The sequence below is a fragment of the Cynoglossus semilaevis genome, chromosome 8, assembly GCF_000523025.1.
Source record: "Cynoglossus semilaevis isolate Cse_v1.0 chromosome 8, Cse_v1.0, whole genome shotgun sequence".
In the NCBI taxonomy this organism is placed as follows: Eukaryota; Metazoa; Chordata; class Actinopteri; order Pleuronectiformes; family Cynoglossidae; genus Cynoglossus; species Cynoglossus semilaevis.
The window spans coordinates 21947176-21959576 of record NC_024314.1 but is presented as its reverse complement, the minus strand read 5'-3'; the positions used below and the strand labels follow the sequence as shown (position 1 = coordinate 21959576).

At 40.1% G+C, this 12401-nt stretch overlaps 1 protein-coding gene across 1 annotated transcript in view; it reads right to left on the bottom strand.

Annotated features, from left to right (window-relative positions):
• The window catches only part of snd1 (staphylococcal nuclease and tudor domain containing 1), a 187762-nt gene that overhangs the window by 120807 nt on the left and 54554 nt on the right, over positions 1 to 12401 (bottom strand). The window contains exon 16 of the mRNA XM_008315686.3: positions 2336 to 2445. Within this exon, the coding sequence (XP_008313908.1) occupies positions 2336 to 2445 (110 nt within the window). The remainder of the gene's footprint in view (positions 1 to 2335; positions 2446 to 12401) is intronic.

Here is a 12401-nt window from a genome sequence, read left to right as displayed (position 1 = left end):
GCTCTTTAATTCCGCTGCCATCCACACATCTTTCCTCAGAGCCTCCTGTACTTTTTCGCTCTCACCTCTTTTGCTCAAGTTTCTCCCTGTACAACTCCCTGCTGTTCCACCGCCAGGCATTGTATGACATTAGACTATCATTAGACACTTTTTTTCCTCAGCTAGGTGTGTGTGAGCTGTCACTTTTTTTCCTCTCTCTCTCTCTCTCTACTACCTCCCATGAACGTCTGAACAGAGGAGCCCACAGTCGTTTTTTAACTTACTGTTGCATAATGATTCCCGTTTTCTGGGGACATTTTTTCGACAGCTCTTGTGTGCCAGTGCTAAACAGTGCTTTCCACTAGAATGTGTCACTTGAGTGTGTGTTTGTGTTCATATTAGCCCATAACAGCGGGTCAGTGCAGCCAAACCAGCAGCCCACGCACCGAGCTCAGGACTCGTTATGTAGCTGGGTCCTGCCTGTGTACGCCCACCTACCTGTGACAAACTTGCCAACATCACAACTGAACGGCAGGGGAGAAAATTTGTAAGCAGCGAGTGTGTTTTTTGGTGTACGCAGGAGATTACGGGCAGGGTAAGAAGTTTTATCTGCAGAAGAGAAATAACCGATGATCTGCTGAAACATAATAAAGGTACGAGGAACTTTATTGATCCCACAACGAGGATATTGTTGTGTCAACAACATATCTGCTGCAACAGGCTGCCCCTTGGTGGCGCCACATACTGTATGTGGTCCCTCTGGGACATAAACACGGGACTTTCTGCGTGTTAGGCAGATGTGTGAGCAGGCGTGATAACAGCTGGAGCTATGGAACCACAAACACAGGCTACAGTAAATACTGCATATACAGTATAGTGCAAACAGACGCTCAAAAATTTGCAAAAAATATAGGCTGAATACATGAAGAATTAAGCTTAAAACCACAACAAATGTAAATGTTTAGGGAAAAAAAAATTAGCCAACAGTGTGGCACAGGTGGCAAAAAATTGCTAAATTAAATCGGATTAATTACAGCTAAAAGTAAGCACCAAGTTCATATAATGACCGGCGCTGGCGGTGCGGGAAAAACAAGTGATGGAGTTTGTAACAGCAGCTGTCCTACGTCTGTAGACAAAGCTACACCTCCATGACTTTTAAAGACCAGAGGACAGTGAAGTCAGCCACCTCACACACCACAAGTTAAGACCTTTTTTTTAAAAAAAAAGAACGGTGTTGAAGACAGAGGGAGTGTGTGGCCTGGATAAGTGGAGGCAGGATTATAGCTAGTCCCATCATGGCTTTGGTCCATTCACTGCCTCTTATAAAAAAAAAAAACCTATTAGCATGTGAATGAACAGGCACTCGGTGGATGGAGTTTTCTAAAGCCCAAGAGCACTGATCCACTATCAGGTGAGCTTTCCATAAACCGCGAGCGTGCGGGCGGGATGGCGTGTGGGCATCCGTGTGTGCAGACTTTATGATTGTGTCCATTTTTGTTGGGGTTTCAAACGGCCCCTGCTACGCACGCTGTGCTTTATGCGCTGCAGTATTTCTCACTCAAACTTAGAACTGTTTACACTGACCTCCTGTTCTAAAACCCAGCGGCCTCATTTTTGAATGAACGAGCTCCAGACAAGCATTTTGTTTAACACCAAACAGAAAACCACTCAACGAAAATCGGTTTGCTTCTATAAGAACCCTTTTTCTTCGTGAATGATTCGTGAAATAATCTCTGTATTTATTTACCTGAAATGTCCAGCAAAAATTCTTTATGTAAACAAAAGTTCTAAAAACATTTTGTTAATGTAATGTGTTCAATCTTTTGGTTTGGTTACATAGTAATATGTTTTTGAACACATTTTTCTTAAATAGGTATTTTAGGGTTTTTAGAGCACCCACTACTGGGTAACAAAAAACTGTTGTGCAAGTTGTACTTGGATTTGACAAAATTCTAGTGTAAAAATACCAGATGAGGCCTATATTCCAGTGTTGTTGCATATACTATAATTCAAGTCAAGTCATACATGACCTAATAAAGGAGCACTTGTAATTTGACAGTAAGTCCCTCAGTATTACTTCCTCACACTGTGCTGTTCACCACATGTAGTCATTAATTAATATATATATAAAATGCAAAAAAAAGCTAATGAAATTATCCGTTTGTTTTCTAAAGTAAAGAAGGGTCAATGCTTTTCCTGCTCTCTGATATGAAATCTTGAGAAACAAGTGTTCAGTGTCAACGCAGGAGTCAGAGCGGCAGAACGATCATTATGAGTTTTCTTGCTGGGGCTGGACACTAAAACGAGGTGAAAAATGATGAAATTGGGGGCCAAAAAGCCCTGCATTAGCACTTACCTCCCTCTGCAGCACTAGCTCTTTGGTGAACAGCATGGCCTCGTCGCTGAAAGGTTCGGCCACCTGCACGCCTCCAGGCAAATTCCTGGAACTGCGTGGACATTCAATACCTGGAAGAAGAAAAAAAAATTCAAGCTAAAACATAAGTGAAGCTAAATTAAAACAACAGCTTGGTGTCCTAATAAGAATGTCAAGAAATATGTATGGTAGACCAGTGGTTCTCAAACTGTGGTGTGCAAACCACCAGTGGTACGCGAGCGCTCTCTAGTGGTAGGCGGGGAATATTCACATTTTCAATTGAATAAATCTGAAACATATCATGCACAATTAATACAGCATTTAAACATAAACATCTTTATAAACATTTATAAACATCTCTCCTGTGGTGGAAGCTAACAGAGAAGGCCTACGCTGCTATATTCTAATGTTGGTCATCATGGTGGTACTCAGAGAGATCAATGTTTTCTCAGGTGGTACAGAGTAGAAAAAGTTTGAGAACCACTGGAGTGGACTAAGTGGTGAAATAGTCTCGAGCATGTGCCAGGAGAGGGGGCTAAAACGCCTTTAATCTAAGTTCAGGCTAATGTCTTTGAAAATAAATAAATAATAATAATAATAAAAGTGAATACAGTGGCAAAATGTAGTTTTGCTGTTAGCAAGCAAATAAAACTTCCCTGAATCAGAAACAGGACAACAAATCAATATTTCCCAGTTTCAGGAGGTCCACAGAACAGCCTAAATCTATTAATGCCTTTATGCCTGCACACAGAGCTCATTATTTTATGGGTTTGCCTAATTCTTTTGACATTGTTTTGACCCTACAAATGCTACCTTAAACATTTGTTTTCCCCGTTGACCTCCAGTGCTCATATATTTTAGTTGCTGCCACTTTATTAGAACCATTGACTGGATCAAGTGACAATCACAACAAGCAAACTCAACTGTAGACACCATTTTTCAAATGGAAATAGCGAACTGGAAATGGATTAAAACCAGCAGTGGTCTAGTGGTCTGTATAAAAATTAAACAACACATCAATTACAAAAATTGGCACCGCAACATTTCATTTCCACTAAACAAAGACCTCATTCATGTCTTTCAGAAGCTTAGTAGTTCTTCAGAGCCATTACACGAGGTGTAGTTAGGACTGAATAAGCCTCAGGGCGCAGATGAAGGAAAAGCAATAGTAGAAATGGATGAAGGATGGGGAAGTGAGATTTCTCCCTTTGCACCTGCTAATTCTACTTAATGGTGACTAACTGCACTGTAAAACTAAAACCCATGTATTCTGCATGTAGAGGTGTAGCATATATACTTACAATTGAGAAAAACAGAGCTATACTAAAGTTAAAACATGCTATAATTACTTCATTAGTCTTTAGCAAAGATGACGTAAAGACAGTTTGCACCTTGTTTTCAGCCGAGCTCATAAAATTTAAACACGTGGAAAAACACAAAAACCTTAGATAAAAAATATTAACTTGTTTTCCAAAGGCAAACTGTTTTTTCTTCTTGCTTGATGTGATTCTACAAAAAAAAAAAACAATTTAATATGAGCTTAATTTCTCAGGACAGATAACAGCGAGAGTTTGTTAATAGCGCCATTTAAACATCGCTAGTAATCCGTGTATAATGAGCCTTATAAACTAACCAGTTTTACAATTATTTCCGAGCACGGAGTCGCAGCTAAATAAAGAAAATGTGTGACTTTCTTTTTTGTCTTTTTGTAAAGTAACAATTTCCTTTATGCCCACATCTGTCCTGTTTACAAGGACAGGAACAGGAGACATCAGCATATATTCACCCTGCCAGGGTAGAGAAAATGACCGCGGAAAAGGTGAAATGAGGCCATGGGACAATTTGCACCCAAGCATCATGAAGAATTGTTGAGTCAACGGCCTGTGAGACATTAAAGTGTTCAGCGGAAAGCAGCGGACATTAAATCCAATCAGATTCATGAAAATCTCTGCTTCCTCTCCAAACTTCACATCACTGTCGCTCGGAGATCTAGGACAATAGCGGAGGCAGAAACAACCTCTGCAAAGATGTCAGCATTTTTACAGTTGTGGATATAAGGTTTAATATGGCTCATGATACTTGGTTTTATTTTATAGGTTACCAGATTCAGGAGTTTATATCTCACATGATTAGTTATTACCAAATAACACCAAAATGAAGTCCCTGTTTAGTCTATGCATAGTCAACACTGAAGTAGTGTAGTGTACTTAAAAACAAACTAGTAGGAAGTGTCATGGAAAAGAAAGATATGACACATAATGAAGTGGTTTTCAATATGTAAAAAAGTAGCTTGATATATATATGTATATACATATATAGACATAAATATATATACTTAAATATATATATACATATTTTATATATTTAAATAAGTGAACAGTAGGAAGTGTATTTTCAGCTGAAGGTGCGTTGGTGAAACAAAAACTTACTGTGAATGAAAACTGTGTTCCAGCTACAATAAGTGGATGGATGGTGGAATTATTGAATGTACAGTATACATCATTTCTCCGATGAGCTTAAATGTCTAAAAAGATTTAACCAAAAAAAAAAAAAAATTGTGACAGTCCTAAAAATATGTTAAATTGTCAAAAACATAAATGAAAATAGTTTGACAATGAGACAACGTGGCTACGAGGGTCAAACGTGATGCGGGATTCTTGCTGTAAACACCACCGGACCTTTCTGCCTGCACACATTTATTCCCCGTCAAAGACAATTTAATAAAAGTGGACTTCTTCTACAAGAGGAACAAATAACCACCGCATCCCACTGTCCGAGTCCGTTTAGATCTTTCAAGACAAAAGAGAAATGAGTAAAACACAAACGGAGAAGCAGCAGCAGCAGGAGGTTCTTCTCCTGCACACGGATATAAGAGCTCCTGAACAAAGTTGTTGTTGTTGAGAGGGAGCTGCGTGAGACTTTGTGCTCGGGTTTGTCTGGGGTTTTAATGAGAGAAGAAAGTGTGCGTTTCCTCTGCTACTGCAGAATCTAATATACTGAGAATATGTATTGTGCACATACTACAAAGGATTTGTCAGCCAACAAGGGCAAGGCGTACGCAAAACAAACTAAGCTCTTTAATAAGTCAAGAAAATTCCCGAAAAACAAAGTTATAAGTACAAATACAATACAATAAATGTAAAAGGAACGGGATAATAAATCAGGACAGGAAGTGTAATGGGTGAAATACCACAGCAATACTACTAATGCAATTTAAACCAATAAAAGTCAAAGACAAAAGTCCATATCCTTAATCAAAAGCACACAGAAATTCTCTGTTTAAACTGCATTTGTGACTTATGTCCAATGACTGCAGTTTCTGCTGCGTTTGAAGCCAAAAGGGTAAAACTCGTTTTCCTGAACAGTTGGAAGGCATTTCAAAAAAGAAAAAATAATAAAAATAAAACACCCTAAGGCAAAATGACTTTATTAAAATACTGAGACCACAGTGGTTGCTTTTGTTCACTGTGACTGACACAATGTGAAGCTCTTAAAATATCATTACATTTTGACTTGTATTTCTAACAAAACTGATTTTTACCAAGTGTCTTCCTGACATCAAAATCACATTGATCTAGAAACTTCTTCTGATCAAGGACTGAAAGGCAGTTGTAAATAAACCAGTGCAACATGGATGATATAGAGCCGAGGTCGTACCTAAGTCAGCAGTAGCTGCATGTTGGCGGCACAACGCTGCATAAGTGAATCAAAAAGGAAAATCAATTATTATTGAATCAAAAATTCTACACGCCAACACACACACACAAAAATAAAAAAATGACAATCTATCAACCATTACACTTGATAACGCTGTGTTTTCTGTCTCTTCCGCTCCCTGTGTCCCATCAGACTTCGTCTCCCTTATTTTCCCACTAAAAAGCGATGGCTGGGAGATGGGCCGGGGAGCCCCTTGGAGGAAACGTAACGTTTTAATCCGTGGCTCGCGGCGAGGCACGCTCCTGATGAAATACTGCCTCGCCTCTCGCCTCCAACGTAAACGCTCGCTGCTCAGGCATGTAGCGGTTCACAGCAACATGCCAGCGTTTGTTCTGTCTCATTTTTAACCAAAACAGCGGGTGCTTTCTTACACTGCTGTCTGGAATGTTATTCAATCTCAGTGACGAAAAGCACACATTAAAGCGTCCACCTTTACTGCGCAATTTCACTTTATAAACAACGGTATATTTTATTATTGTTGAGTAAAGGTACCGTAGCACTTGAAATTCAATACTAACCCTCCTCTGTAGACAACGTAAACGGCTGGATAATGAGCTGCATGAGTGCTATGTGTACTAATACTCACAGACCAACAGAAACTTTGGCAATCAACTTTCCCATTGGTTCCCAAAATAGGGGGTGGTCCCCACAACGGGATGCAGATTTAGGGAATATTGAATATGTTGGGGAAGTAGTTTAAATGAGACAAACTGCAGTGACAGTATTTGACCGTTCAACCATGTTCCTAAGTAAAGTAAAAGAAAAAAACAAAACATTTTGTTGTTCTAAAACCATATCTGTGGCCTCCACAGTGGGGGCGCTGCTACAGAGGAGGTAGAGGAAGACAAATGAATTTCAATTTAATATTTTCCTCATTTGAACCACAGTGGGGGAAAAGTTACCGGTTTGTACCATTATCAACTTCGTTCAATGAGAACAGTGGTTTTGTTGGAGTTAGAGTTTCCCATCAAGTTCAGTAGAGCTTTGAACATTAGCTGTCAATATGTAAGTGTGTGTGTGTGGGGGGGAGGGGGGGGCTAGGGGGTGACAATTGTTATATCTATAAAAGAGAGCTCTGCAGAAAAGCTGGGGAACCACCGAATCGCTCCAAGGCATTTTTTTTTAAACTTGTCTCAGTTGACCCAACAGCAGAAAAATAATTAAGCCGACTTAACACTGTTAGCACAACCAAAAAAAATGAACTTCAACTTGTTCGTCGTCCGTGTACAAGTGTCAATCTAACAATTTACGTTCACACACACAGCATACTTAGACAAATAGTATGCATATTGATCAACTTCCGCAGACATCGTTAATCACTTCATGCTTGCAAATAAGTGGATGCCTGCAGCGTCTAGTCGGCCAAGTGCGTCAGCCATCGGTGTCTACTTTTTAGACCTAATTCACTAATGTTTCATTTTTGACATGCTGCTGGCAGGACACAATTATCACTGCAGTAGTCTTTGGCAAAAAATAATAATAATTTAAGCTGGGAAGACATGTAGTTTAAGTGTCAAGACTCAAATAGATTTTCCCTTCACCAGCATCTCACAGAAAATTCAGTGATGGGTGAAAAGATGCAGGTGGGCATCAGGCGGGAGAATGATGGAGGCGGAGAAGTAAATGGTAGGTAGAGGAAGCATTGTGCTGGGCTGCAAGTGGAGAAATCCTGGGATTGTACAACTATCCCTCTCATCCTCTCAATCTGCCTCGCCATCATCGCGGCACAGCTCCCGACTGTTAGGCCTCATTACCTCAGACAAGAGTTAGACAGTGCTGCATCTACTTCTCCGCTGCGTTGGGAGAAATGTCTGAGGCTTTTTTTTTTTAATGAAATTTAATTCTTCAGAAAAGGAAACATTAAGAACATTTGGGTTTCCACTTTGCTTTGATTTTTTTACAGACAGATTTTACAGACAATGTCTTTAAATCAGTGAGCTTGAAATAAGAGGTCTCAAACTAGTGGACCACAGTCCACATTCAGAACACCAACATCCAGTTCATGCGAAAAACTTTGCTCGATACAAAGTTGTACTCAAGTTTACATTAATTTTTTCTTCCGTAACCGTAAGGATATCAGAAGGATTAGAACTAAAGTAAAAAGACAATTGCGGATTTAAAGCCTGGAGAGATCGCCATACAAAGTTGTACTCAAGTTTACATTAAATTTTTCTTCCGTAACCATAGCCTGGAGAGATCGCCTGTCCAACATTGGGCTACAGGGAAAGACATTCACACTAACAATCACACTCTGGGTCAATCCAGTGTCAAATTACCCTAATTTCTTACTTTTCTTGGATTGCGGGTGACTGTAGTAAAAAACAAAGAAAATTACGTGTTTTAGTAGCTTCCTTGATAAAACAAATTCGGCCGAGCTTTGAAACATGCTAGGCAAGAAAAGACAAAACAAGAATTTCTCGCAATACATTCTAAGCGACATCTATTCCTAAGTTAGACTTGTTTGTAATGCTGTGCTTGTGCAGCCGACCTCTGATCAGACTGGATGCCCATCTGCTGCCGAGTTATTTGAAATTTAGATTACCTCTTTATCAACTAGTGTCTGTGGCTTTGGCAAAAACCGTAACGGGCTACACTTTGGGGGGAAAAGATTGCAGAGTCATTTACATCACAGCTGTTTTTTTTTTTTTTTTTGCCATCTCCTTTTGGGATTCTATTCAAGCGACCGAGCGATGAAGACAGTTTCAACAAAGACTAAAGTACAGATACCCAGCTTTGAGAAATTTCTGTGACAAGTGTTCAGCGAAGCCGCAGTTTTCCCGTGACCCCAATTCGCTGTGTCACACATTTGTGGTGCACCTTCACCAGACAGCAATGAAACTACTCATGCACGGTGAAATCCTACCGCTATTTATTCGCTGCGGCTCCGACAAGAGCATATTTTCATGTCTGGAGAACGTCTCCCTCTCGCAGTAGCAAACAAGGGTTTATGGTCCGGTAACTGATTCGTCTGTGTGCTGGTGCCCGATCGTAGTCTATGTTTAGGCTCAAGATTACGACTTCAAAATGCAGTAAATTTGGCAGTAATAAAGTGTTATTATCCTAAGTTATTATTCCGTAGTCACAAGCGACTTTATGACACGGAAGGCCTTAAATGAGCCTCAAGGCTTTCTTATATCCTACGGTCAAGGTCTCTTCCAATAAATCTCAGCGAGTTGAACTGGTTTACAAGGACCCCAGTATGTATGAACATGACAGAGGATAAAAACATTTTGTCTGCACTCTCTCACAGGCATCAAGTGGATACAGGTGAAGGGGCACAGACGCCGTGTCGAGTCAGCAAATGTCACCCAAATGTTAAATCTCACCATGCAGCGGCTCAAGTTTCTTGTTGACAATGGAGGTTTCATTCTTTCGTCCTGCCGCCGCTCAACACACTTTGTTAGGCTACTTTCAAAGTACACTTCACCTGCTGTGGCCTCCATCAGAAAGCTCTGAAAGGGTTGTAAAAAGTTACGGGCGCCACGGTTTGGTCCCTGTTAGCATTACCAGCCCTTTATGTCCACACACTTCGCATCAATTTTGCTTTGCACTTCTCTCAAAGCTCATTCTGCAATTTTATTTTTTCATCTATCCTTTCTCTACACTTTATTATCTTTCTGTACCTCCAGTATTGCACCCTCCTAAATCTGTAACCTGTGCTCACACCATCATTTTACACTGAGGACCAAGGATCAAAAAAAAAAAGTAGACCTTCACATCTTACTCAACTTGCATACTCAGGCGACACTACCTCACACCAGCAGAGGTGAAGGAGGAAAAAAGTACAGGTGTTTACAGTTTACTTTTAACTCCTGAAGCACACCGTCTTCCCTCTTTGAAGTACACGCCTCTTAGTCTGCCCTTTGTTTTGAAGCATGTTCTTTACCCATCAAGATAAAGTCAGGAAAAAAAGACAACACCCAAAGAAGACGATGAAGCTTTGAGCTATCTTATTCATCTTAAATTCTGAAAAAAAATACTTGCAGCATCCAGTATTTAAAAACCAGGGAAAATGAAGCAGATGCGGAGATTTGAATTGCAAAGTAAAAATCATCAAATGCCAAGAGCTTCTTTGCGGACAAAGTAAAAATCATCAAATGCCAAGAGATCGCTTCTTTGCGGCGCTACTTGAAACGGATGTTGTTTAATGTCATCGAACGGCGACGTTAAAGAGCCAATATTTGCAGATAATAAATTCAGCCTAAAGAAAAACATGACAAAGAATGAGCGAGGTGAGGCTCGCTTAAACAGCAGTGCCCTCTGAAAACATTTGTCTGTGAGCAGTCAATGTTTACCCGGAGCACGTTAGAATCACTGAATAAGAGGAGAGTTCATCGAATACAAATCATCTGTAAAGGGAATTAATGAGGTGATTTGAAGTTATTAGTAATGATGATACTTCACCTTGTAAGCAAACGAGATTGTGCTTCTGCCTCACTGTTATTGTTGTTATGTGCCATAATGTATTATGGAGGCGTTAGTGTCAATACACCCTATGCAAAACCCTCTTAACTGGAAAAGCTTCAAGTTAATAGCCGTACAGGAAACAAACACTTGAGAAAATACTTATTTTTATGACAAAAGCACTCTTCGATTTTTAAGTGCTTAGAATATGGAATCATAAAAAGAAAAACAGAACTAGCTACTGCAGTATCTCTGTTCTTAACCCACCTCATTATTTCTTGATGACATGCAATGGATCAAACCCATCATTTGATTTAGCCGCAAATAAAAACAGGTTGTGAGGTGTCATATCTAGAAAAGCTGATTTATGTTCTATAACGAGGATTAATCACGATTAATCGTGATTAATACAAAGTGGCTTCTGCTGCTAATTATATTTACAAAAAAAAATGTTTGCTGCCCCTAATCTAAACACAATGGGCTCACCACAGGGCAATTCATCACATGTCATTTTAAACACAGCCCCTGTGGCACAGATGGCTGAATAAAACATGGGAAGATAACTTCGACAGGAAGGAGGAGGTGGACGGAGATAGGAGGCGACACCAAGATTACAGGTGGGCTGATAATAAGGGGAGCCCGTGGACCTCATTTCGTGTATGGATAAGGGTTTTATCATCACTTATCACGTACAGAACGGTCCAGTCATACAACAACATAGATGCATGCAGACAGTGAGGTCAGGGCCCAGCAGAAATAACATGTTATCTCCCACAGGTTGTGTCTGTAGAAGAAGAGAGCCAGCTGAGAGCCGGGACAAAACACCTGTGGGGCAACGAACAAGCAGCCTCTTCAAAGAACAGAGAGCAGACTAATTGGAACAGAAGTCGAAATTAGAGGAGAGAGGAAACAGATTCATCTGTATCACTCGGCACTAATGTAACTTAATGTTAATATTGAAGACAATGCGTGTCACCCAATTTCCTGCAGATTATTTTGTTCCTTCCAGGGGCAACTTTAATCAAATGTGCGTCAGGCACATCAGTTCCAATATGCATTCTAGAGTTTGCTAATAACCCTTAAACAAATAAAAGCCAATTTGAAAAGAAGAATTCGCAAACAGCATCTCACATAACTCTCATCTCGGGCACAACTGTCTCCTCGCTGAGCAATCTCATTAACAAAAAAACCAGTGCTGTAAAGAACCTGCGCGGTCCTATACGCTGAGTGCTTATTGGCAAGGGTCACGTCAATACATCGAGCAGCAGACAGCAGTCAAAAAAAAGTGTTAATTATGAAAACCATTAGTCAAAAGCCAAGACAATCAGAAGCGAATTACAAAAAAATTAACAAATGCACCAACAATTCTGCTGTGCATAATTACACCAAGTGTGTTTGTCAGAGGAGTATATGGTGCTCATCCAGCTGGAATGAGAGGAAGTGTACAGAGAGTGAAAGGGACTCAAACAGATCTCCCTCTGCAACAGAAACAAAAGAGTATCATCAGTGGCGGATGGGGCCGTGCACACTCACCAGTCCCATGATCCGGGAGGATGTGCAAATCACCGTTGGCTGCCAAGATACAGTCTCAGTGTTTTTATTACTAGCGCAAACTGTCAACACAGTGGAGGAGTGGAAATAAATGAGTGGACCTGCTATCAAACCCTGCGTATTTCATCCCATCTGCATCCTGCCCCATGCCGAACACTGTTGCTTAAAAATAAATGACTGAAAATCCAAATTTAATATCCTTGCTTCATGTTCTTGGTAGCCTGGGGGAAAAGGCTACACATAGGAATGGAAATTTACCAGTTCCTAATACATGTTCAATATCATGTATTGATTTGATATCCTTTTAGATTATCAATGGGTTGAAAATACATATTAAAGTTTAATGGCCAGTAATTGTCATTACACAAAGTAACAG